The sequence below is a fragment of the Cricetulus griseus genome, chromosome 2, assembly GCF_003668045.3.
Source record: "Cricetulus griseus strain 17A/GY chromosome 2, alternate assembly CriGri-PICRH-1.0, whole genome shotgun sequence".
NCBI classification, from domain to species: Eukaryota; Metazoa; Chordata; class Mammalia; order Rodentia; family Cricetidae; genus Cricetulus; species Cricetulus griseus.
In genome coordinates, this window is record NC_048595.1 from 377041216 (window position 1) to 377068354 (window position 27139).

Sequence of the window (27139 nt, forward strand, 5' to 3'; positions counted from 1 at the left end):
GTATGTAAATGATAGGTCAATGTATAGATGATGGGTAGATACCTCCATAAGCTTCTGTGCAAGGTGGCACACGGGTAACTCCAGTTCGAGGTTGAGGCAGGAGGATCTCAAATTCAAAGTCAGCCTGAGCTACATGTTGAAACCCCACCTCAAAACACAACAGCACAAAAAAGAAAGAAAGAAAAGCCAGGCAGTGGTGGCTCACACCTTTAATCCCAGAACCTGGGAGGCAGAGGCAGGTGGGCCTTTGTGAGTTTGAGGCCAGCCTGGTCTACCGGGAGCTCCAGGACAGGCTTCAAAGCTACAAAGAAACCCTGTCTCAAAAAGACAAAAAAGAAAGAAAGAAAGAAAAGAAAAGTTGAACATGTAGCTCAGACTGACTTGGAATTTGAGATCCTCCTGCCTCATCCTCGAACTGGAATTACAGGTGTGTGCCACAGAAACATGTGTTAGCTCCGCAATATGGCCAGCTGGCCTGACAAAACACCCTTTCCAATGGTTTCCTTTTAGGATGGGTGGCAAGAACTATTATCGCAACCTGCAGGAGGGAAATGAGGGAGAAGTAGCAGCTTTGCTTCAGCATGCTGGTGACTGTCATTGGTATGAAGCAGCAGCCTGGCCTATAGCTACTAGAATGTTCCCTGAATAGTCCTTGAGCATCTTTGGCCCTGAAGGGACCAGCTCCGGGTTTTGGCCGCCATAACAGCCTAACACATGCTTGCCAGACTTTGCCTTGGTCGCTAGGAGGTCAGATGCCTGCCTCGTGGCAAGGAACCAATCACAAGTTAGCTGGTGGTGCTATGCTTTACAGCTCTGGGTGTGCTTTACGGACAAGTGCACAGCAATGATGTGCAGAGCATAGCAACCGCCATGGGAGGGCCTATGGGCCATAACAACCAGTTGACCAATCAGCACAGAGCAAGTCCTCCAAGCCTGGAGGCACACAAATCCTGAGCCTGTGAGTACCCCTAGACACTCCCCTTACGCTGCCCTATAAGATCTTTGTCCCGTGGTTTCTCGGGGTCTTTTCCCAGCTATTCACCATGGTGGATGGGTGAAAGGCCCGAGCTCATAGGATTAGCTCGTTAAACAACTGCAATAAAGCCTCTTGCTGTTTGCATCAAGCTTTCGCCTCTGCCTAGTGATTGGGGTCACCGAAGTCCTGGGCTGAGATCCTGGGGGCCTGAGCTTCCAGGGGTGTTTCAGCCCCTAGCCAGGTGACCATCCTTAGCACCTTGAAGAAGGGACCAGCAGGACACCAGTAAAATCAGAGGCAAAAACAATGTACAATATTAGGTTTTGGATGGGGCTGGTGGTTCAAGAGGACACTATGACAGATTACTGAGGACTGAGACATTTATTAGAAGACTTATTTATAGACAGAGAAGTACAGCATGGTGTGGGGGTGGGCATGGGGGCCCAAGGAAAGTTCAGGCCCCAGCTCCAGTGGCCAACAACATGGCAAGGTGTCTGGAGAGAATTGGAGCCCACTGACAGAAGAGACCCTCTTTCTGCAGTTCTTAGGCTGGAGTGAGGCTCACAGCAAGAGCCTGCAGCTGGGCTCTCTGACCCCCAGGCAGGAGGCAGGGAAGGGACTGGGGAGTAGGATGGACACCTCTTCCATGCAGACTCACTTGCCAGGCAAGACGTAGTTCTGGATTCACAGAGAATGTCCCAAGAGTGTCTATCAGTATCTGCTCCAGGTCGGAGCTGCGGCTGAATTCCAATAGCACATTCTTTTTTTTTTTTTTCCCTGAGACAGGGTTTCTCTTTGTTACCCTGTCTGTCTTGGAATTTACTCTGTAGACTTCTGACTTCTAACTCAGAGATCTGCCTGCCTCTGCCTAGTAAGTGCTGGGATTAAAAGTGTGTGTCTCCACCGCCCAGCTCTTTTTTTAGGGCTTATTTTTATTATCTGTGATTATGTGTATGCATGTGTCTGTTTGTGGGTATGAATGCATGAAGACAGAGAGGTTGGGTCCTCCTGAGATGTAGCTACAGGGAGTAGTGAGCTGCCTGACATGGGGGGGTGGTTGGAACTGAACTTGGGTTCTCTGCAAGAGTGATATATGCTTGCTTGTTTTCTTTTTTTGTTTGTTTGTTTGTTTGTTTTAATTTATACAGTGTTCTGCCTGCAGGCATACATAGAGAGGGCACCAGATCCCATTACACATGGTTGCGAGCCACCATGTAGTTGCTGGGAATTGAACTCAGGGCCTCTGGAAGAGCAGCCAGTGCTCTTAACCTCTGAGCTATCTCTCCAGCCCATTGATATGTGATCTTAACCACTGAGCCATCTCTCCAGTCCCTGAAACATTCTTGCTTTTACCCAGACTAACATTCAGCTTCCATGAGCCATTTGTATGTTAAAGACAAAACTGTAGGGAACACTGCACATTTAGAGCTCACTGATTTAACAAAAGGGAGGGGAGCGATAGTTCAGCAGTTAAGAGCTCATAATGCTTTTGTAGAAGACCAGAATTCTGTTCCCAGGACACATGTTTGGCCACTGACAACTGCCTGTAACTCCAACTCCAGGGCTGTGGATGACTTTGGCCTTCACTGGCATCAATATATAAGACTGTGGGATAAAACCAAAGCAGTACTTAAGAGGGACTTTACATCCTTAAGAGAATGTCTTAGGGAAGAAAAGACAACCAGGGCCTGATACCACAAGCCTTTAAGCACAGCATTCCAGAGGCAGAAGCAGGCAGAGATCTGAGTTTGAGGCTATTCTGGTCCACCTAGTGAGTTTCAAACCAGTCAGCACTACACAGTGAGACTCTTTCTCAATTTAAAAAGAAGAGCCAGGCAGTGGTGGAGCACATCTTTAATCCCAGCACTCGGGGAGGCAAAGACAGGTGGATCTCTGTGAGTTTGAAGCCAGCCTGATCCAAAAAGCAAGTTCTAGGAAAGGCTCCAAAGCTACAGAGAAACCCTGTCTTGGGAGGGGGGGGGGGAGAAGGAGGAGGAGAAGGAGAAACAGAGCAATCAAACAGAAGACAGATGAGGAGACAGACGAGCCCTGCTGTAGAACACAGTGTGGCAGTGCCCTCCTCCCACTGACCGGGCCCCACGTTAAAAATAGCACCGGATGTATCTCAGTCAGTAGAGTGCTTGCCTGGCAGACACAAAGCCCTGCATTTGATCCCCAGTGCCACATAAAGCAAGCTTGGTGGCACAAGTCTCTAACCCCAGCACTTGAGAGGTGGCAGCAGAAGTTTCAGGAGTTCAAGGTCATCTTCAGCTACACAATGGATTCCAGGCCAGCCTGGGCTACAAGAGACCCTGTCTCAAAAGAAAAGTTAAAAATAAAATGACCATTGATTCTACTGCTGGGTATACACCTTAAAGAACGGAAAGTGGGTTTCAAAGAGAGGCTTGTCTATTGGTGTTTATAATTGTGTTAGTCACAATAGATCAAATGTGGAGGCAATCCAAATGTCCATCAGCAGATGAATGGAGAGGCAGAATTCGGTCCATTCACACAGTGCACTACTAATCAGCTGTCCTCAAATTCCAAATGCAGTCCACGGTGACCTTGGACTCTTGATCTTGCCTCCACTTCCTAAGTGCTGCCTTTCTTTATGTGCTGGGGAGTGAACCCAGGGCTTACTGCATGCATGCCACACAATGTTCTAAAACTCAGCTCCAGCCTCAGCCGTATTTGCCATTAAAAAAGAAAATTGGGTTGGGGGGTGGTAGTGCACACCTTTAATCCAAGCACTTGGAAGGCAGAGGCAGGTGGGTCTCTGGGTCCGAGGCCAGCCAGGTCTACAGAGTGAACACTAGGACTGCCAGGACTTCACAGAGAAACCCTGTCTCAAAAAGAAAGAGGGTGGGGAGAGCACACACCTTTAACCCCAGCCATGGGGTGGAAGAGGCAGATAGATCTCTGAGTTTTAGACCAGCCAGGGTTGTATAGTGAGAGACCCTGTGTCAAAAACAAGCAAAAGAAGGAAGGGAGGGAGGGAGGAAGGGAGGGAGGGAGGGAAATTATAGACTTCCTCCAGTGTGGATGGACTCTGAGGATATTGAAATAAGCCAGTCACGAAATGCTAGCAAGTCTTGTCCACTTGACATAAACTAGAGTTACCTGAAAGAGGGAACCTCAGTTGAGAGAATGCTTCAGTAAGATCAGATGTAGGCCATTTTCTTTCTTTTTAAAAATAATTTAATTATTATTTTTGTTTTATGTGCGTTGGTGTTTTGCCTGCATGTATGTCTGTATGAGGATGCCAGAACCCCTGGAACTGGAGTTAGTGGGTGCTGGGGATTGAACCTGGGTCCTCTGGAAGAGCAGACAGTGCTCTTAACCCCTGAGCCATCTCTCCAGCCCATAGGACATTTTTTAAATTAGTGACTGATGAGGAAGGTCCCAGACTATAGTGGGTGGTGCCATCTCTGGGCTGGTGGTCCTGGGTTCTATAAGAAAGTAGGCTGAGCAAATTATGAGGAGCAAGCCAGTAAGCAGCACCCCTCCATGGTCTCTGCATCAGCTCCTGCGTCCAGGATCCTGCCCTGTTTTAGTTTCCGTCCTGACTACCCTCAGTGATGAGCAGTGATATGGAGCATAAGTCATAAACCCTCTCCTCCCCAAGTTGCTTTGGTCATGGTGTTTTATCACAGCAATAGGAACCCTAACTAAGACACACAGAAACACAAGTGGGGTGTGATTCTGAGGAACTTGCCTGGCTCCATTTTGAAGGCAGGAGCCAATATGCTGTATTGTTAAAAATAAGTTCCTACTCACTTTGAGAGTTGAGTTGCTCTCTGTTTCCAGGAACTTGACCTTTCCCAACCCATGATCTTGACTTGTCTGTGAGAATACCCTTACTCTCTTTGCCCCTCCCTAATCACATGGTGACTACATTGAAGGGTCCAGAGTAAGTTTGAACCTACCCAGCTTCTTCTATTGCTTGACCCTTGCCCTATAGTCTCAGTCACAGGGAGAACAGTTGGTTAAAAATTAAGACAAGACCCCAGCTGTGTCAAGAGCTGTATTAAGATAACCACAGACTTGAGTAAGCAAACCCCCTGTTAAGCTTGTAAAAACACCTTGTTATCACAAATTGTACTACTAATTGTAAAGTGTTATCACAAGTTGTAAATTCCCAGAATGTACCATCACCCAGGACATAAGCTCAATAGTAAAAATTATTTTTTTTATATCACCTCCCTACTTATGACTTTTGCTTTAAAAAAAGACCTATTCTGGGGTCACAGAGCCAGATCTCGACCTGCCTGTGGCCCTAACTAGTTAGAAGTTCTGGTAGCCCACGTTGACCGAATAGTTACTTCTGCTCATCTAACTTTGGTGATCTTCAATATTTCGAGATTCCCAGGCCCAACACACATGATGTTTTCTGGAGATTTTTTTCTGTATTTCCTTATCTCTCCATTGTCTCTCTTCTGTATACCTGCTTTGCAACTACTTATGATTTTACTCCTTAAAAGGGGCCCAAGAGATGGATTCGGGACTGCTCTCTTTAACCCGACTTAGGAGGCAGTCGCTGGCCAGCTCTTGGGTGCACCCCAATAAAAATCAAGCTTGCTTCAAATTTGGTTCAAACTGACGTAGTGGTCTTATTCTTGCCAGTGGGATTAATAAATGCAGATCCCAGAGAGGAAGGGAGAAAGTTGGTAAGAGAGGGGAGCAGAGAGCCGGACTCTTAGCTTTTCAGTTTACAGGATGGAAAGAGTCAGGGAGATGAATCTGTTTATACAGATTATTAGTATATTTAATGCAAATTTAGAGATGGCAGAGAAGCCTGAACACACCGTTCACTGTCGATAACCACAACGCAGCAGGGCACAGTGTCACTGTGGGACCAGGCAAAACTAATGCCATTTTAGACTTGACACCATTTTGAGAAACCCCTGACTGGACCCTGAAAAAAATTGCTTCAGGGCCCCTCATCCCTCTGAGACAGCCAGTTATGGGACTAACAGACAGCTTATCATGGTCACCAGGGCCAATCGGCCAGAGTCACCCCCTACTCCAATTAGATAACGCCAAGGCATGCACCGACCTCGGCTTGTGCTTTTTTCCTTTATAAGCCCGCTCCCTTGCTGTTCCGGGCCCGCCCCCTCACCCGCTGCATCAGAGTGCTGCTGGACGGCCTGAACTCGAGTTCGCTTACAATAAAACCCTGTGTGTTTGCAATGGTACCTGACTCTGTGGTGGTCGTGTTTGCGGGTCCAGCGTCAAGGGCGTAACATCACATGCCTGTGATCACAGTGCTCAGGAGGCTGTCGGGGGGCGCTCGAGTTCAAGTTCGGCCTGGTTTACCTAATAAGAAAGTGTCTCACAAAGCAAAGCAAAGCAAGCTGGGCAGTAGTGGTGGCCCACGCCTTTAATCCTAGCACTAGAGAGCGGAGGCAGGCAGATCTCTGTGAGTTTGAGGCCAGCCTGGTCTATTGAGTGAGTTACAGGTCAGGCAGACAACCCTGTCTTGAACACCATTCCCCGGAAAAAAATATAAATAAATAAACAAACTACTTTATGGGGCTCCTGGCAAGATAAAATGTAGTTTCTGTAAGAAACTTAATGGGTACCCAAAAACAAGGACAGAGCCAAAGAAATGATATCACCACTCACACTGCATTTTTTTTTTTTTTTTTTTTTTTTTTTTTTTTTTTGGTTTTTTGAGACAGGGTTTCTCTGTGTAGCTTTGTAGCCTATCCTGGCTCTCACTCTGGAGACTAGGCTGGCTTCGAACTCACAGAGATCCGCCTGCTTCTGCCTCTCTAGTCATGGGATTAAAGGCAGGCGCCACCTACACCCAGCCTCACTGCATTTCTTTATTATATTTATTTGTATGGTGTGTGTGTGTGTGTGTGTGTGTGTGTGTCTGTGTGTGCGCGCGCACGCGCCCCTAGTACAAGGAGTCCAAAAGGGGACATCAGATCCCTGGGAACTAGAGTTACAGATGGTTGTGAGCTAGCATGTAGGTGCTGGGAACTGAACCTGGGTCCTCTGCAAGAGCAGCCAGTGCTCTTAACCACTGAGCCATCCCTGCAGCCTATCCCTCTCTGCCTTTTGATAACATATAGGATGACTCCAGAGAAATGTACTTGGAGTTACAATCTTTTGGGAAAACTGGAAACTGCTGAGTTGCACAAGGGCTCAGTGTATGTCCTTTCCTTGTCACTGGGGCTTCTAGTGAAGGTCCTAGAGAACTGGGACTTTTTGAATGAGCCTCTTCCTAACACCTGTGTGTTTACCTTAATAAGAAATCATGGGCTTGGGGGCTGGAGAGATGGCTCAGAGGTTAAGAGTACTGACTGCTCTTCCAGAGGTCCTGAGTTCAATTCCCAGCAACCACATGGTGGCTCACAACCATCTGTTATAAGATCTGGTGCCCTCTTCTGGTGTGCAGATATACATGGAAGCAGAATGTTGTATACATAATAAATAAAACCTTAAAAAAAATCACTACACTCTCTACAATAACTATACCATTGTGTATTCTCCTTGCCAATGTGTGAGTAGTCCATTTTCTCCTCATCCTTCCCAGCATCTGGTTATATCACTCTTATTTATTTATTTATTGGCTTTTTGGAGACAGGGTTTCTCTGTGGCTTTGGAGGCTGTCCTGGAACTAGCTCTTTTAGACCAGGCTGGTCTCAAACTCACAGAGATCCACCTGCCTCTGCCTCCCGAGTGCTGGGATTAAAGGCGTGTGCCACCAATGCCCGACCTCATTTTTATTTTAACCACCCAACGAATTTAAAGTGATATTATGAGGTTGTTTTGTTTTGCTTTGTTTGTTTGTTTTGTTTTTCCAGACAAGGTTTCTCTGTGTAGCCCTGGCTGTCCTGGAACTCACAGAGATCCATCTGCCTCTGCCTCTGCCTCCCAAGTGCTGGGATTAAAGTCATGAGCTGAAGTTTTTCCTACCGTGTCTTCTGACTCCTTGGACTTGGGCTTGGTGCATTTTCTGACTCCCCTTTTGTTTTATGACTCCCCTTTTCTTTTTAAATGTGTCTACTTCTGATTGAAGTGTTAATTCCCATTAATGATGTTACATTGTGTCCATTGTTTTCCATGGCAAGTTCAGCCAGTCAGTCCGCTTCGCACAAAGGTAGGACAGACATCCTCCAGGTGGGGGCGCTGTCACACATTCTCATTTCAGGACAGCTGGTTACTGAGCCCAGAGCCTCTGTGGTGAGCACCGATTCACCTGCACAGACATATGTGTATCTAAGGACACGTCGATTGTTTTACCCCATGTGCATTCATTCCTCCAAAGAACTCTGAATGAACCTCAATAACCACAAGCGTGTACATGCTTCATTTTCTTGGTTCACACTGCCCCCTTGAGAGCCAGGACTGTGGGAGGACAGCAAGCTCGTTCATCTTTGAGCGTCAGTCTTCCTCATCTGCAGGGACAAACATCACGGGCTCTAATGCCACTCGTCCACCTGCAGCTGTCTGACCCGGAGACATCAATGACCCATCTGATCTTGTGTCCCCGTCGATTCCAGGCTCTCTCTACACTTGGGGCAGCTGGGAAATTAGAGATGAAGGGCGCCAAAATCCAAGCCCACAACTAGAAACCCGAAGCTTTGACTGTCCTCTCCCGTCCTGAATCGAGAGAAAAGAACCCAGGAATCCCCACCCAGAATTCACGCCTCCTTCACACAAGAGTCAAACCATTAGTGCAGCTGGCAGCAGCCGCTCCAAGCTCTGGGATGGAGTCGGTGGGATGGAGAAGCCTGGGGCTACCCTAGAGGCGTCTGTACTGCCCCTCAAAGCGCTCGGCACCCGCCTCCCCCTGCCATCAGTTACTTTCTCTTTCTCTTTGCGATCCCCTTCGGCCGCTGTACCGAGAAGCAGGTCTCTGCCATGCCAGGTTACAGAGGATAGGAGGGAAGGTGGAAAGGAGCCTGCGGGGCTCGATCGCCCAGAGCCCTCCCATTCCGGGAGCTGAAGCAGGAAGAGGGTGGGGCCTTTACTCACATGGCCCAGGAGGTCACTCGTACTTCTGGGGTCTCCCAAAGCCAGGGCCTGTACACAGGAAATGCAGCCCCAGCGCGAGGGGCCCAGAACTGGGATGGAACCAGCCTGCCTGGGATGCTGCCATCGCAAACCCTATTCACCGATCAGGTAAGGCTGACCCCGTTACTCCAAGATTTCCTCTGCAGTCTCTTCCTGGTAGCCCCCATTGTGCTATGTGCTGGGCCTCTCCTCCAGGGCCCCAGCCCTGAGGCTCCTCTCTCTCTCCATGGTCCTCTGTAGCTCCCACTCCCTTCCAAGATCCTTGCTCTGAGCACTGACCACTGCGGTCGCCTCACAGCTTCTTCTACACTGGCCCCACTGCACCCCTCTCCACACCGTCCATATTACTTCCTGTTAAAACTCCTCCTCAGGCTGCGGCTGCTCGACTGTGGGTCTTCCTGCTCACCCTGGGCTGGCCTGGGCGTCAGAATTTAAAGAAAAGTCCATGGAAGCAAACTTTGGACTATCCTGTTTGAAGCACTTTCCATGAATGTTCTAGGCTATCCATGCTGTGCTAACCCAACCTGAGGGATGCTGGGAAAAGAGGGGACCACTCTCTATGACGATGTAAATCACCTTTCCAAAAGTAGCCCCCCCCCCCGGAAAGAAAGAGTGAAAAGAGAAGATCCCCAACACATCCACTGCCTGGATGGTCACTGTGACCTCTCACGACACCATTCAGATAACTCTGAGAAAAAGAATAGGGAGTGCGTGGGATTGGCACTGGAGACATGGTCCAGCAGTTAAGAACGCTGGCTGCTTCCACAGAGGACCCAAGTTCAATTCCCAGCAAACAAACACATGGTATGGCTCACAACCACCTGCATCTCCAACTTCAGGGGATCCAAGGTCCTCTCTGAACCTCCAGGCATCCCAGCACACGCGCGCGCGCGCGCGCGCGCGACACACACACACACACACACACACACACACACACACACACACACACACACACACACACACACACACACACACACACACACACACGACTGCTTGGGGTGCAGGAGGGCCAGTCGTTTCCAGATGCTGACCACTTTTCACTCCTCCATTTTCTCAGCAGTATACCTGGTGTATCTTCTACTTGCAATTGATCTGTCTGAGAAATTCTTTAATCAAGATCAAAAGCACCAGAAGAGGGGCTAGAAATCAGTGACAGTGTCACCTGTGGGAGTAGGGGGTATAACTTTTTCATATATATATATATATATATATATATATATATATATATATATATTCATGCCCCTTGACATTGGCTATGTGTACAATGTGTGTGTGTGTGTGTGTGTGTTTAGAACATTCACCTTTCCCTGAACAACTTTATTCTGTCTAGTGATGGGTAGGCCTGTGTAGAGCGACTGCCAGGAGTGGACTCAGCAAGGCATATCACAGAAAAGCATGTCTTTAATCTTCAACAGAAAGCTCCTTGCCAGACAGTATTCTCCCCGCACTCAGAGCTCCCGAAGCCAGGTATAGGCACTTATCTGTTAATAGCCGTGGCCCATGTGTGGCCTTGTAACCAAGCAGGGATGTCACCTCTTCTCTCAGTGACAGAGATAAGACTCTCATTCTTCTGACCAGTAGTTGATTAAATCTGGGTCTTCCAGCCCTTTATTCTACAGGCTGCTGACTATGAGGGAGGGGTCCAGCCTGATGAATCTTGTTCCACCTTGACTTAAGGTCAGGGAGTTTAAATCTATATTCTTGCTCCTCAAGGCTAAACGACAGGATGTTTGACCTAAGGTGAGGCTATTGGATGTCTTTACCCTTAAAACCAAATCACAGGATGTTTGGCTTAGGGCGTGGCTACTAGATGTTTTGAGTGTTTGGGAGGTAATTGCATTTGTTTGTTCTTTTATCATGGTAAGGAAGTCTTTTGACCTCCCCTTTGGACTGGGGTACATAAGTAATAAACTTGAGGCACCTGCAGTATTCACGGAGTGTCCCCGCTCTATCTGCTGTCTCTTTCTTTTCTCCTCTTCACTCCCTCTTTTCAGGCATGTTTGAGCTCTCCCAGTCCTAACAACATCATGGAGCAGCTGCCCTAACAAAGGACCCAGCTCTTACCCTCCCAGATCTATGATAGGGAGCTCTGCCTCCTGGGTTTTTGATTGTTACCGTGTTGTGGGATTTTGTGGGGGTGGTAATTTGGCTGCTTTTTTTTTTTTTTTTTTTTTTTTTTTTTTTTTTTTTGGTTTGTTTTTGTTTTTTCAGATAGGATTTTGCTATGAAGCCCTGTCTAGCCTGCTACTCACTATATAGATCAAGCAGGACTCAATCTTGGAATAATCCTCCTGTTCCTGCTCCCCAAAGGCTATAGTTACAGGCTTGGGCTTTCCCTGTCTATTAAATGGGAACATGTCCTGCAGGGTCATGGAAGGACTTGGTGAGTTCAGACCCGAGAAATGCTGAGACAGTAGATTATATGAAGTTAGGCATTTCTCTGACAGTGTATGTGTGCGTGGGAGGGGTTGTATATGTGTGCTTGGGGCTGGAGAGATGGCTCAGTGGTTAAGAGTGGTGACTGCTCTCTTCCAGAGTTCCTGAGTTCAATCCTAGCAACCACATGGTGGCCATGCCATCTGTAATGAGATCCGGTGCCCTCTTCTGGCCTGAAAGCCAGAGGTTGATGTCAAGTGTCTTCCTCAGTTGCTCTCCACCTTTTTTTTTTAACTAGGGTCTTTTACTAAAACAAGCTTCGGATTCCAGCTGGCCAACCAATGAGCTCCTGGGATCCTCCTGTCTCTGTTAACCCAACTCTGGGATTATAGATGCATACCCCAGGCTTGGCTTTAACATCTGCTCTGAGAATCGGGACTTGTGTGCAAACACTTTACTGACTGAGTCATCACGCCAGTACCATTTCCTTGATTTTTAAAACCTCTGTACCCTGCAGAGGTGTCAAATCAGGAAAGAGCTGGGGTGAAATGCTAAAAGTTATTGCTCATGGGTGGAAGAGTTTTGTGCCTTACATGTTATCAGGTTTTTACATGGAAGGATCAGCACCGGGACATGGGTAGAAGGGCACCCCTCTGGCAGTACAGTTTTCTCTTCTCTCCTCTAACTTCCTGCTTGGAAAGACTACAGAACTTATCAAAGATTGAGGGGAGGCAGTGTCTCCGGCCTCCAGGGGCCTTGTTCTGCTTGGAGTCACTCCAGGGCACACTCTGCAATTTCTGTTTTCTCTCTTGTGCCTGCAGAAACCCGATAAAGATGTTATATCAAAGAACATTCTACTTCCACTTTAAGAACCTCCGCTATGCCAACCTTCGAAAGAATACCTTCTTGTGCTACGAAGTGAATAGGATGGAGTGCAATGAACTTGTCCCCCTTTGCCAAGGGGTCTTTAGAAAAGAGGTATTAGGGTTGGGGGTGTAGCTCAGTTGGTAGAGTGTTTGCCTAATGTGCATGGAGTCCTGGATTTAATCCTTGGCAACACAGATAATCCAGGCATTGTGGCTCATACTTGTAATCCTAGCACTCAGGAAGTGAAGACAGGAAGACCAGAAATTCAAGATCATCCTTGGTTATGTAGAGTTTGAAGCCAGCCTGGGCTATGTGAGATCTTGTCTAAACCAACAAATCAATAAATAGTAAGTAAATAAATACCAAGAGGCTGCAGAGGGGTGCCACAAAAGCATGAGGGCCAGAGTTTGGATCCCAGGCATCCATATAAAAACTGGGTGGACATAGAGGGCAGCTATAACACCAACCTATAGGAGGCAGAGCCAGGGAAGCTCCAGGGCAAGCTGGTCTCTGGACTAGCTGAGTTGTAAAGTTCTGGGTGCAGTAGGGGACCCTGCCTCAAGTTAGAGAGTGAATGAGAAAAACATCCAGTGTCAAATTCTAGCCTCCACATGCACATGGTCCAGCACATGCACACACACACACATACACACCAAAAACCAAAACAAAACCAAAATAGATTGTTTAGGCTCTTCTCAGAACAGTCAGGAGCTCAGCCCATTGAATATAAAATGATTAATGTGGCTGAGCATGGCGGTGCACACCTTTATTTGTTCCAGCCCTTGGGAGGCAGAGGCAGGTGAATATCTGTGATTTCAAGCCTGGTCTACACAGCCAGTTCCAGGTTATTCAGGGTTACATAGTAAAACCTTGTCTCAAAAATATAATAATATTATTAAGCGGTGGTGCATGCCTTTAATCCCAGCCTTCAGAAGTTCAAGGCCACACTGGTCTACAGAGCTAGTTCCAGGACAGCCAGGGCTGCTCAAAGAAACCCTGTTTCAAAAAACCAATAAATAAATAAGTAATAAAAAATTTTTAGAGGGAACAAAACGACGTGTATTGCGCACATGCTGTAAATGTTATTTCAGCGAGCCACATTTCAAGATTCAGTAGCTAACCTTGGCCAGCTGAGGGGACACCTCAGCCCATGCCCTTGCCAGCCCATATGGCAGATGATATCCAGCTGCCCCCGTGGACTTGGTTCCGGCCGGGTCAGAGTGCTACTGAGAGATGCCCGGGAGATGCAGAACAGATGTGGGGTTGGTAGCTAAAGCAAGAATGGTGAGGGATGCAAAATTAACGAAGGAGGTTGGGGAGGGATTGAGACACAGAACCAGTCAAGTGCCAGAGCCCTCATCCCGTCCGTCCGTGTGCAGCCTGCTCCCCCTCCCATCATGCGTCCCCATTTCTCCCCAGAGCATCAACCTCCATGCTGAAGTGTGCTTCCTCTACTGGTTCCACACCCAAGTGCTGGGGGTGCTGCCCCCTGATGAAAAGTACAAGATCACCTGGTATGTGTCCTGGAGCCCCTGCAATGAATGTGCAGAGAAAGTGGCCAGCTTCCTGGACACACACCGCAACCTGAGCCTGGCCATCTTCAGCTCCCGCCTCTACTATTTTTGGGATCCGGACTACCAGGACAAGCTTCGCAGGCTGAATCAGGCAGGAGCCCAGATAGCTGCCATGGACTTCCCAGGTGAGGGCTGGGCATCGGGGCTGCAGGAAGGTCTGTGGCTCTGCCATACAGTGAAGGGGAGCAGCCTGGGAACCTCCTGCTGGCTCCTGACTGCCTTCTCTCCTCTTCTGTCTCAGAATTCGAAAAGTGTTGGAACAAGTTTGTGGACAATGATGGCAAGTCATTCAGGCCTTGGAAGAGACTTAAAATAAATTTTAGATTCCAGGATAACAAGCTTCGGGATATTCTCAGGTGAGGAGCTTTCTCATGCCTGGCCACCTCCCTTCTTTCTCCTCCCAGACCTCCTCTTTCTCTGGGGCATCCTTACCCACAAGGCCCTTCCCACCCCTTAACATGGTGTCTCCCGTCATATGATTGAATCCAGTTGCTAAAAGGAAGCAAATTGATGTATGTATGAGCATGGAGATGAGAAGGTAGAGAAACTCCAACAAAGCAGCCTTGAGGGGCTGGAGAGATGGTTCAGCAGTTAAAAACATTGATTGCTCTTTCCAGAGATCCTGGGTTCAATTCCCAGCACCCACATGGCTGCTCATAACTCTATCTCCAGGTCCAAGGGAATCTGGTACCCTCACACAGACATGCATGCAGGCAAAACACCAATGCACACAGAGTTTTTTTTTTTTTTTTTTTTTTAAGGCAGCTGTTAGCAGTAGTGGCACACATCTTTAATCCCAGCACTCAGGAGGCAAAAGCAGGCAGATCTCTGAGTTCGAGGCCAGCCTGGTCTACAGAGAGAATTCCAGGATAGCCAACGCTACACAGAGAAACCCTGCCTCATAAAACAAAAGGCAGCCTGGGTGCTCAGAGAGGAAGGAAGAGGCTGTCGGATCCCCAGCTGCCGTGATATCACCTTCCAGATGCTAAGCCAGACCAATGTGCTCTCTCTAGGTCCAAGAAGTTGACAGCAGTTTTTTTCTGAGGCTCTCCCCTGGCTTGTAGATGGTCCCTTTTTTTTTTTTTTTTTAAGATTTATTTATTTATTATGTATACAACATTCTGCTTCCATGTATATCTGCACACCAGAAGAGGGCACCAGATCTCATAATGGATGGCTGTGAGCCACCATGTGGTTGCTGGGAATTGAACTCAGGACCTCTGGAAGAGCAGTCGGTGCTCTTAACCTCTGAGCCATCTCTCCAGCCCCTAGATGGTCCCTTCTTGTCCGGCATCTGTGTACTGTGTGGTCCTTCTGTCCTAACAAGTCCCCTCTTCCTGTAAGGCTTGCATTAGGACCCACCTAAGTGGGTCCATTCTGAATCCTGACCACACCCTGACAACCCCTTCCATCTAGACCTTACTGCACCTGGAGCTTTTCCTATTGTCCACTCACCCTGTCAAAGATCTGTCTAATGTCTCCTAGAGATCAAGTTCTGGGTGGGGTGCAAGTGAGCCATGGGGACTGAACAAAACACTTCCATTAAGAGGCTGAGGAGAGAGGGTTGAGGAACAGGATGGGTAAAAGTAGAGGCAGGCTGGTACAATGGCTTGGTGGGCAAAAGGTGCTTGCCATGCAAGCCTGGGACATGAGTTTGATTCCTGATTTCTGGAATCCACATAAAGGAGGAAGGAGAGAAAACGCTAGAGTTGTCCTCTGACCTCCAGATTTAGGCCATGGCAGATATACACCTACATCACATACATGAGCACACACACATATACATAAATAATAATAATACAGTCAAATACTTTAAGTTGTTTTGTTTTGTTTTGTTTTTTTGGGTTTTTTTTTTTTTTTGGTTTTTCCTTAAGAGTAGAAGGCTGGCCAAGAGGAACAGCCAGGGAATGCACGTCTGGCACTGGGCAGGATGGGAAGTGAGACGAGGAGCCAGGTGTTTCGGGGAGGCTCAGGGAGCATGCTCACAGACTGGCCAGGGACAATAGCTCTTGGTGTCCCCTGCCATTTAATGGCACCATGAGAAGCAAGAGCTCAGCTTGACTCAAGTGACTCCAGGCATACAGACAGTGGCAGGGACACCATGAGTCCCATCTTCCTCTGAGCTATTGGCATGTCATTTGAAGGCAAGAGGTCCTCTGGCTGGGTTCCATGTCTGCCTTCCAAATCTCCCCCAAAGGGAGAGGTACAGAGGGGCCCCGATGTGGCTCCAAGTTCCACTGTCCAGTCACCAACATTGTCCCTCATGAGCTAGACTGTGTCTTTCTTGTGTTGGAAGATGCTTAGACCTGTCCTTGAGACATGCCCCCAGGTGTCCAGTAGCTGCCAGAGCCTGGCATGGCTTCCCTGGCAGCATGTCTCCTCTCTTCCCGTGGCTCACAGGGTTGGTGTTTTCTGTCCCTCACAGTGCCTCTCAAGGCCAGAGACCTGAGAATTCTCTAGAGAGAAACCAGAGTTCTACCCTTTGATGTGGGACTCACCTCAGCCCTCTGACTTGGATAAGCTGCCAGTGTACAGACTGTGGAATCTTCCTCAGAAGCTGGCTCCAGGACATTAGGACAGATGTGGGTGGAGGGTGGGGGCAAGGGAGCAGTGCCTCTAATCTTGCCTGAGCTTCTGTTAATGTCAGGAATGGAGCCAGGGCAGGATGGAGGCTGAGAGTAGGGAGGAGGTATGGAGGGCAACTGTGGGGAGAAGGTTTCTGGGGACTCTGGGTCTTGTGAGAGCCAGGACCTGAGTAACATCCTTCACAGAATGTTCTTTGTATTTTCTAATCTGAGGATCCTTGGTTGAGACTTGCCAAAGCAGGCAGGCAGTTTCAGGAATGTGAACTGGAAGTCCATGTCCTTGTATCTTAGACCTGGCAGGGCCTCTGGGAGCCACCTCCTCCCCAGTCCCTCCTCGTGCTACTTTCCTGAGAACAATGGGGACCACAGAAGCAGCAGCTGGAGGAGGAGGGAGCATAGTTGAGCAGACCTGGCCACACTCCAGCCATGTTCTTCATTTGCTGTGTTGACCTGGTCTGAGATGTCAGAGCCGTGATATGCTCCCCCACCCCAATACCTGTATTGTTGGTGTAGCAGATAGGACAGAGGTGCTAACTTCTCCAGGAAGGTGAAAACCTGTACTCTGAATCACACCAAGTGCCAGTTGGGAGTGAGTGAAGAGGGCTCCATCTGCCCTTCCCCCTTCCCAATCCAGCTCTGTACCCACTTCCTTTTCTGGCATTTACTTCCTCTTTCCTTTTGGATCCCTGCATGGGGAGACCTGTCCCCATCCTAGGCTCTCCTTTGCCAAATGAGAGGACAACAGGAAGGAGGGTGAGCATGAGACTGAGCCAGCCTAACTGCCCTGGGCCCTCCTGTTCCGGGGTGGGGCCTGTACATAACTATCAGGGTCCCTTAGACAGAGCCTCCTGGGCAGGAAGTGGAGCCCCAGACCCAAGGACCCAGAGCAGGGCTAGGACCAACCTGCCCAGGATACCCCACAGGATGCCCCAGGACAGGTATGTGGGAGGCTGGAAAACAGACAATATTGACAGGCAGGGCCCAAGGAGATTAAAAACAGGAGCACCGTCCTGTTTTTAACCAAGAGACCCTGCTAGGAAAGGATGAGTCACAAACAGGTGTTTTAAGGGCCGAGTCATAAACCAGGGACTTCCCCAAGGCTACAGGTGGCCTCACGAGAGGGAGCAGGACCAGCTAGCTGTTTTGTATCTCCTCCTGCCCCAGATCCACTTCTTCAGAAGCCCCCACTGTTTCCCTAGTTCTGTGCTTCTAGGAGCTTTGTCTTAAATGTTTTCATATATATTTATCATTTTTAAATCAGTGTACAAAATACTGGATTTGATTGTGGCATTTTCACAAATGTATATCATGGTTGGCTATCTCTCTCACACACACACACACCAGTGACTTCTTGTGTCCTCTCCTACTGACCCTTCCTCACACAGTCTCCCTCTAACTTACACACACACACACACGGACGGACGGACGGACGGACGGACGGACGGACGGACGAGGAAGTGTGTGGTTTTGCGTTTCTGTTTTCTCTCTGGCTTACTTGCTTGGTATCGTGGTCTCCAAATCCATACATTTACCTGAAAAGCACATACGTTCCCCTCCTGGCTGAGAAAAACCCCATCATGTTTATAGGTTCCATTTTCTTCATCCATTTACGTGCTGATGGACACACCCAGGCCGGATCCATGTTTTGGCTTTTGTGGATATTGGGATAAACATGGATGTGCGGTTGCCTCTGTGCCACGGTGACTGAGTCTTTTCCATTTATACTCAGGAGTGGTGTGTCTGGGTCATATGCTGTTTTAATTCTTGGTTGTGCAGCCTCCACGCTGTTGCATAGTAACTGCACTGGTGTGTTTTCCACCCACACTGGGGAGGGGCTTCTTTCTCTACACCCTTTCCTCACCAACACTGGTTGTCATTTATTTTTTGTTTAATTTTATTAGTGTCTTACCAGGTAGCCCTTGCTGTCATCCTCCTGCCTCTGCTTCCCAAGGGCTGGGATTACAAGCATGAGTTATTGCTGATTGAGAAGGAAATGCCATGCAGGTTATGTGGTGTGGGGCTTGTATATGTGTTCATGTGTGTGCAGGTTGGGAATGGCAGAGAGATGCTGGATGGTCTCACTGAAAGGGCCTCACGGGCTGGATCGCCAGCTCCTGTGATAAGCTGTACAAAGCTCCACGGTGTTGGGATTACAGGCCCAAACCTCTATAGCCAGCTTTTACAGGTCCTCGTGCCTGCATGGCAAACATTTCACCAACTTAGTGATCACCCCTATTCTCGGTGTAGTTTGGGTTTGCATTTCCCCCTTGGTCAAAGATGCTGAATATTTTTTCATCGTGCATTGATCCTTTGTACTTCTGTTTTGTTTTTTCAAGACAGGGTTTCTCTGTGTAGCCCTGGCTGTCCTGGAACTCACTCTGTAGACCAGGCTGGTCTCAGACTTACAGAGATCCACCTGCCTCTGCTTCCCGAGGGCTGGGATTAAAGCATGCAGCACCACTGCTCAGCTTAAATCCCTTGTTAGATGTATGACTGACAGATTCTCTCCCATTCTATAAAAGAGCCTCAACCCATTTTTGTGTTGTGTTTGTGTATGGATAAGTGGGTGCGTGTGTGCCAAGGAGAACATGTGGAGGTCAGAGGTCAACTTGTGACATAGTGTACCAGATGCTAATGCTATGTGGGGCAGGCAACACACACAGAGTCTTATATAAATAAAAAAGGAATAAAAAAAAATTTAGAAGACCTGCCTAATGCGGGGTGTAGTGGAACAGGTTTTTTTGTTTTTGTGTATGTGTGTATATATGTGTGTGTGACAGGGTGTCTCTGTGTAGCTTTGGAGTCCGTCCTGAAACTCACTCTAACCAGGCTAGGCTGGCCTCAAACTCAGAGATTCACCTGCATACAGACTTTAATCCTAGTACCAATAAGTGGATTTCTATGAGCTCAAAGCTAACCTACTCTACATGGTGAGTTTTAGGTGAGCTGGTGCTACACTGCAAGACTATGTTTTTGTTTTGTTTTGTTTTGTTTTTAAGATTTTATTTATTTATTATGTATACAACATTCTGCTTCCATGTATATCTGCCCACCAGAAGAGGGCACCAGATCTCATAACGATGGTTGTGAGCCACCATGTGGTTGCTGGGAATTAAACTCAGGACCTCTGGAAGAGCAGTCGGTGCTCTTAACCTCTGAGCCATCTCTCCAGCCCAAGACTGTTTTTAAAAATAAAAGATCTGCCTGGTGGGCACAGTCAAAGATGGGCATGAGTAGATTATGGGACCTTGGAGGAGAAAGCATAAATCCTTGAGTGGTTCACTGCTGGATAGGGCTGCCTGCATCACCATCAGCACTTGGGATGCTGTGTGACCCCATCAGAGAGGGTCCATCCTTCCCTGGGTTCTGGATGCCCTTTTTGCCCCTTTATCATCCTTGGTTTAGGTTCATAAGCTTTGGCTGTTGAATACACTGAAGGATAGTTCCACCGGGCTGTTTATGTGCTGCTAATACACAAAGTTCCTGTGTGTTGCTGGTCTGATGGTCATGTGGACTTCATGGGTACTGTCATGCATACATGTACCCATGCCCACACTTCTTGGGAAAGGGAGGGGCTTGGTTTCACATGAGTCTGAGGATTACAGAATGTTACCTTCCAGCAAGATCTGGATCTGGCCAAGATAAGAAAAGCTTGGGGACTGCAGAGAACACTCAGTGGTTAAAAGTGCCAACTGCTCTTGCAGAGGAACCCCTGCACACAGATCAGGTAGCTCATAGTTGCCTGTAACTGCAGTTCAGATCTGACACCCTCTTCCAGCTTCTGTGGGCACCGGCACACAGTGCACAAACACACCTCCCCCATCCATCCTCCACGTAATTAAAGATAAAAACTAAAATCTTTTTTTTTTTTTTTTTTTTTTTTTTTTTTTTTTTTTTTTGGAGACAGGGCTTCATTGTGCAGCCCTGTCCTGGAACTGGCCTCGAACTCACAGAGATCCGCCTGCCTCTGCCTCTTGAGTGCTGGGATTAAAGGTGTGCGTCACCATGCCCTGCTCACGTAGTAAGGTTTTGCCTGCACTTATGTTAAGTGCGCTAGCATGCACTGCTTCTAGAGGGCAGAAGAGGGCATCAGATACCTTGGAACTGGAGTTACAGAGAGCTACTAGCCCCCATTTGGGTGCTGGGAACCAAACATGGTCCTTTCCAAGAGCATCATGTATTCTTAACCACTGAGACACCTGAAGTCCTTCAGATGTCCCTATAGCCCCAACATGTGGTGAGTTGAGTAGATTTGAATCTTGACAGAGATGCATGGGAGCCAGAAAATAGGGGATCACTGAATACTTGGAAAGTACTGGGTGAGGCAGATGGCTCATGAGATGCGAGTATTTGCTTTGCAAGACTGAATACTGGAGTTCGAATCCCAGTGCCCATGGGAAAAGAATTGTACAAAGCTGTGCGTGTTTATAGTCCAGCCTTGGGTGTCAAAATGACCAGATCCCAGGATCCCACTGGCCAGCCGGCCTAAACTAAATAAGGAGCTTCCAGTTCAGTGGGGGGGTGGGAGATAAAGATAGCCATTGTCCTGCTCTGGCCTCCTCATGGGCACACATGGGTGTGCATGCCCACATGCATGTACCAAACATACAGAAAAGGAGAAGATAGGCAGGCTGTGGTGGTGCACACCTTTAATCCCAGCATTCAGGAAACAGGCAGGTGGATCTCTGTGACTCTGAGGCCAGCCTGGTCTACAGGGCAAATTCCAGGACAGCTAGGGCTGCTATGCAGAGAAACCCTGTCAAAAAAACCAAAGAGGCACGAGGGCATTGGTGGCACGATTTTAATCCCAGCAGTCGGGAGGCAGAGGCAGGCAGATCTCTGTGATTCTGAGGCCAGCCTGGTCTACAGGGCAAATTCCAGGACAGCTAGGGCTGCTACACAGAGAAACCCTGTCAAAAAAACCAAAGAGGCACCAGGGCATTGGTGGCACACGATTTTAATCCCAGCAGTCAGGAGGCAGAGGCAGGCAGATCTCTGTGAGTTGGAGGCCAGCCTGGTCTACAGAGCGTGTTCCAGGACAGCCTCCAAAGCCATAGAGAAACCCTGTTTTGGAAAAACAAAAGGGAGAAAAAAGAAAGAAAGAAAGAAAAGGAGAGGATGCACAATGGCACGGAGGGCCAAGTCACCAGGTCTGGGATTCATACTTCAGCCTGTGACATTACACAGGAAGGTAAGTGCCTTTAGAGTCTAAAAGTCAGATTCGTTACAGTTTAAAAGAAAGCATCCTTGTAGTAAGTCCAAAGGGACATAGGTCGACTGTGCCATGATGGGACTATGGGCTTCACAAAGCTTCCCCTTGGAAGGTAAAGCCACGACTCTAGCAGTGTCTTACTTAATAGAGAAGGCTCCAGGCACAGGGCAGTCAGCCCTCCTGTGAGGAAAGCGGAGGCTCCCCAGTCAATGGAAGATGGAGTTCCCGTCAGAGATCACAGCGTTTGGGGATCGCTGCATTCAAAAGCGTGAGGAAAGGCAGGCAAGAAAGGAAAGCAGGGCTAAGATGACTCCTGGAAACAGGCACCAGTTCCCTCCAGACGAGTTGCCCCTGCCCTCCGTGCCAAGCTCTGAAATTAGGGGTTGAAAGATAAGGAGAAGCATGTTCTGCAGTGTGTCACTGCCACCGAGATGGGGAAGGGAGAGAAAAACTCATGAAACACAATATCCACCCAGGATGAGGTGGGCCCCCTGTGTTTCAACCAGCAATGAAATGAGAGACAGGAAATGTCCCTTCTGCCTTCTGGGCTAAGTGGTTGAGCCACCTTGTCCCAGGCCTTTGGGTCCCACCAAAGAGTCACTTTGGCCAGGAACCATCAGGTGCTCTGTCCTGAGTCCCAGGGCAGAAAGACATTCCCAGAAGAATCTATGCCCTCACTCCAAGGGCAGTGATGGAGCCCAGACACCTGGGCTCTACTGGGGACCAGCCCTGGCCTGAAACATCACTTGTTTCTGACCACTTATGCCACTCACCAAGGTCTTCGAGTGAAGGGAAACAAGAGCAGTGAGGAGGCCGTGTAGGGACAGTGGTGACAGGATGGTGATGCAGACATCAAAAGCAGAGAATAAGTTATCAGACCATCAGGTAGGGCAGTCAGAAATGTGTAGGTGTGCTATATGGGGCTGCTTCTGTGTGGGGTGGTTCTAAGTTGCAGGCGAGCAGTTTGCATCATGTAGCCGTGTCTATTCAAGTTTGGACTTATGGCCAACAAGAACTAGACTTTGTGTCAAAAAATGTCTCAGGTGATGCATTCCTTTAATTCCAGCAGAGGTAGATAGATCTCTGTGAGTTTGAGGCCAACCTGGTCTATAGAGCAAGTTCTAGGATAGCCAAGGCTATATCTACAGAGAAACTCATTCTCAGAAAACAACAACAAAACTATGTTTTGGGCTGGCAAGATGTCTAAGTAGGTAACTGTGCTGCCAACCTGATGAGCCACACAGTAGAAGGAGGGGACCAGCTCCAGCAAGCTAACCTGTCACCGACATATGTGTTATGACATTTATTCGAACATAATTGCACATATGAACACACCCAGAATTAATAAATAGATAAATGTAAAACATTTTCTGAAATGGTTCAGCATGACCATCATTCCTAAATGCCATCCACAGAGAGTATGGAGACAGCATGCGAGGGAGAATTATCCCCCACCCCAATGTACTTACACCTTTCCTCCCCTGCGTCAGAGTTGGGTTAAGACCAGGCTGAGCCCAGGGGTCACATTTCACACCTTCATTTGTTTGTTTCTTGTACAGAAACCCAGTGAGTCTGCTGAGAGAAGACATATTCTCCTTGCAGTTTAACAATAGGCACCGGGTCAAGCCAGTCCAGCATCGATACTACCAAAGGAAGACCTATCTATGCTACCTGCTGGAGCAGCACAATGGCCAGCAGCCACTCAAAGGCTGCCTGCAAAACAAGGTGCCAAATGGATCCTCAGAGCCAGATGGAGAGGCAGCCAGGGGCTTCCCCTCTACAACACATCATGTACACTGTGAGGGTCCCAACTTTCACCTTTTTTTTTTTTTTTTTTTACCCACACATTGGAACTCAGTCTTTCTTGGTGGCCCTGGATCTTTCGAGGTTGTTCCCTGCATTGAGCACACTCCTCCTGCCACCCATGGTGCACTCAATATTTTTTCTTTCTTTGTTTGTTTTTGTTTTGTTTTTTCGAGATAGGGCCTCTTTGTGGAGCTTTGGAGCCTGTCCTTCAACTCCCTTTGTAGACCAGGCCACCACCCCCAGGCTGCAATCAATGTTTTATTTCCCTCCCAGTTTAGCTTTTTTACTGCCTTGGAGAAACAATGCACTGCACACAGTGGCCTCTTCACTTTTGTCTACCAGGCTGTGTCCTGATTAAAACATATTTGAAAAACTGTTGCCAGAGCCAGGCGTTGATGGCTCACGCCTTTAATCCCAGCACTGGAGAGGCAGAGGCAGGTGGATCTCTGTGAGTTTGAGGCCAGTGAGTTTGAAAAAACCAAAAGAAGAAAATAAAAACTCTTGGGTCATCACCCTGAAGTGAAGTCACAGCACTGGGGACCGTGACTTGAACACACCAACCATTTGCTGGCCCCTTTCCTCTGGTCACTTCTGGGATCTTTGGCCGATTTAGAAAAGGCTGTGTACTTTCGGATGTGGAGTTAGTGGGTGAGCGCAGAAAGGAGAGGCTCCCCTTGTGCTAGGCAAGACTTTAGGACTAAACTCACAAAACAGAGCCCCCTATCACATGTCTGGTTCTGCCTTCCAACTCTTCCTCTCTTTGCCTGGACTCCCCTCAGAAAGGCAAACACGCAGAAATCCTCTTCATTGATGAGATGCGTTCGTTGGAACTCGGCCAAGTGCAAATCACCTGCTACCTCACCTGGAGCCCCTGCCCGAACTGTGCCCAGGAACTGGCTGCATTCAAAAGCGATCACCCAGACCTGGTTCTGCGCATCTACACCTCCCGTCTGTACTTCCACTGGAGAAGGAAGTACCAGGAGGGGCTGTGTTGTCTGTGGCGATCAGGGATCCAGGTGGACGTCATGGACCTCCCGCGTAAGAAGGAACCACAGCCACCAGTGGGCAAAGGTTTCCCAACTCCATGGACTAGCCATGCCAGAAGGATGGGGGAGAGGCTGGGCAGGCAGGAAGGGTGCTGCCCTTCCTGAGAACACAGATTTGCCTCCCCCCGGAAGGCGGATTCTATGGAGAGAGAGTAATACCCCGGGAGGGAGGTGGGAGGACGACGGAGGAAGGCCTTCTGCACCACCTGGGGCCTCACTGGCTACCCTCTTTTCCATCTCAGAATTTGCTGACTGCTGGACAAATTTTGTGAACTCCCAAAGTCCGTTCTGGCCGTGGAATAATCTGGAGAAAAACAGCAGGTGCATACAAAGACGGCTCCAAAGGATCAAGGAGGTGAGACAGGTCCCGCCTCCTACTTCAAGCCATTCCTTCTGCAGAATTCGCCCTCCTGCTGCGGGGCTTCCTGCTACAGGCCCGCCCCCCTCTTCCTGGCTGGAACCCCTAGTGTTCATCCTCCCCTTGGCCCTCTGCTCTCTAATCTTTTGTTCTCTCCCACAAGAGCCTCCGCGTTGCCGTCTCTCCCTCAGGCGCCCTCCTTGCCTTTCTGTCCCTTTCTTCCCTTGAACATCCTATTGCCTCTTTCCTCCCTTCGCCACACCCATTGGCACAACCTAATTTCTCTCCACAGTCCCGGGGTCTGCAAGATTTGGTGAATGGCCTTGGAAATCTACAACTTGGACCCCCATTGTCCTGAATGGAAAGAAGAGATTCAAGACAGTCTCTAGCATGTCTTGGCTTCCACCCCAACGCCAGGTCTAGAAGACCTTGCTCTCCTATTTCTTTCTTTTGTCGTTTCTTCTCTCTCTCTCTCTCTCTCTCTCTCTCTCTCTCTCTCTCTCTCTCTGTTGTTGTTTTGTTTTGTTTCTTGGGACAGGGTCTCACTGTGTAGCATGCTTCTCTGGAACTTGCTACTAGACTGGTCTGGCCTGAGATCACCAGCCTCTGCCTTCTGAGTGCTGGGATTAAGGCATGCACCACCATTCTGGGCCTTGTGTCACCATTCCAGAACTTTCCTTCCTTTCTTTTATTCTCATTTTATATATTTTTTTTTTCCATTGATAGGTGCTTAGTTTTGTAATTGAAATTTTTAAGTTGGGCTGGGCATGGTGGCTCAAGCCTCTCTGAGAGTTTGAGGCCGGCCTGATCTATATATTGAGCTCCAGGACTACACAGAGAAACCATGTCTCGAAAAATAAATAAATAAAAAGGAAGAAGAAAAAAAGAAAACAATTAAATTGGGCATGATGGGTCATGTCTGTAATCCAACATTTGAGAGGTTGAGGCAAGAGGATTGCCACAAGTTTGAGGCTACACAGCAGCGAGATCTTGCCTTAAACAAAAAAACAAGAGAACAAACAGTTGGATTCTTGTTTGTTTGTCTGTCTGTTTTGAGACAAGGTTTAAGCTTCCCGAATGCTGGGATCAAAGGTGTGTGCCACCACTGCCTGGCTAGAGCAAATAGTTTTAAAATTGAAAATCCTGAGTTCCTCCCTAAGGAGGTGGACAACCAGGCCCCTCACCAAACAGAGTGAGAAAGGGGAGCTGAGAGATGACTCACAGGCAAGCAAGCTGACTGTTCTTGAAGATCCCAGTCCAGATCCCGGTACCCACCTGCAGCAGCTAACTCAGCTCTAATTCCAGCCCCAGAGTATCTAATGCCTTTTCCTGAACTCTGTGGGCACCCCCATATATATATATATATATATATATATATATATATATATATATATGCATAGATACATAGATTAAAGGGGAAAGAACAAAAAGCTTGTGGGGAAGCCTCCCTGTAGACTCCTTGGGTGCTGACAGGAGCGCCTCAGCTGCAACCATAACGAGCACCACCTGTGCCTATTCACTATGTTCCCTTTTAAAAGGGCCCTGCCCACCTCCCATTCTCCCTTTTTTTCTTTTTCTCCCTCTCTGCCCCTTTCTTCTCCCTCTTGCTGCTCCTGTTCCCCCGGAGGCCGGTCTTCCCCTTGCCCTTCCTCGTTTTTATGATCCCTTTCCCTAATAAAAATCCCCTCTGCTTGAACCATGTCACATGGTGTCTTTCTCTCGAGTGCCACATTTGTTAAATTACAACACACTGTCCTTTCCAAAATCGGTTATGTGTCTAAATAAACAGACTAAGCCAAGCTTGGTGCTGTACCATGGCAATTGTACGTACTGCAGAGGCAGAAGGATCTAAGTCAGATTCAAAGCACCTGGACAGATTTAGGAAGATGTGTCACAGCCAGGAAACAGAAGTGAATGCTGGCACTTCCCCAGCTTCATGTTTCCCTCTTACTCAGTCTAGGACCCCAGCCCCTGGGAAGGTGTCCCCACATCAGGGTGAGTCCTCTCTCTCTGGGAGATGTTCAGTGGGTTAGGTGCTTGCTGTGCACCAAAGGGACCTCAGCACCTATGTAAAAGGTGAGGTGTGATATTACCTGCCTAGAACCCTGGTGCTGCTGGGGTGGGTTTGGGGACTTTGGGATAGGATGACTCTGCAGAGATGACTGGCTAGCCAATTTAGCTAAAATGGTGAGCCCTGGGTTCCGTGGAAGATTATTTCTCATTAATCAGTTGCCGGTACTTTTAAAAAGAAGAAAAAAAGCTGGGCAGTGGTGGCACACTTTTAATCCCAGCACTCGGGAGGCAGAGGCGG

At 48.3% G+C, this 27139-nt stretch overlaps 1 protein-coding gene across 2 annotated transcripts; it reads left to right on the forward strand.

The window, feature by feature from the left end:
* Nucleotides 1–8784: 8784 nt before the first annotated feature.
* Nucleotides 8785–26529, forward strand: Apobec3b (apolipoprotein B mRNA editing enzyme catalytic subunit 3B). 2 transcript variants are annotated; one of them, XM_027404028.2, is made up of 8 exons: nt 8808–9112; nt 12202–12358; nt 13667–13946; nt 14063–14177; nt 23178–23343; nt 24204–24462; nt 24713–24825; nt 25121–26529. In XM_027404028.2, exons 1-8 carry the CDS (start codon nt 9027–9029, stop codon nt 25184–25186), a joined length of 1242 nt encoding a protein of 413 aa, XP_027259829.1. In that variant the 5' UTR covers nt 8808–9026; the 3' UTR covers nt 25187–26529. The 2 variants fall into 2 exon arrangements, with proteins under 2 accessions (XP_027259830.1, XP_027259829.1); XM_027404029.2 differs by lacking the exon at nt 12202–12358 and having other exon boundaries at nt 8785–9112.
* The last annotated feature ends 610 nt before the right edge of the window (nt 26530–27139 follow it).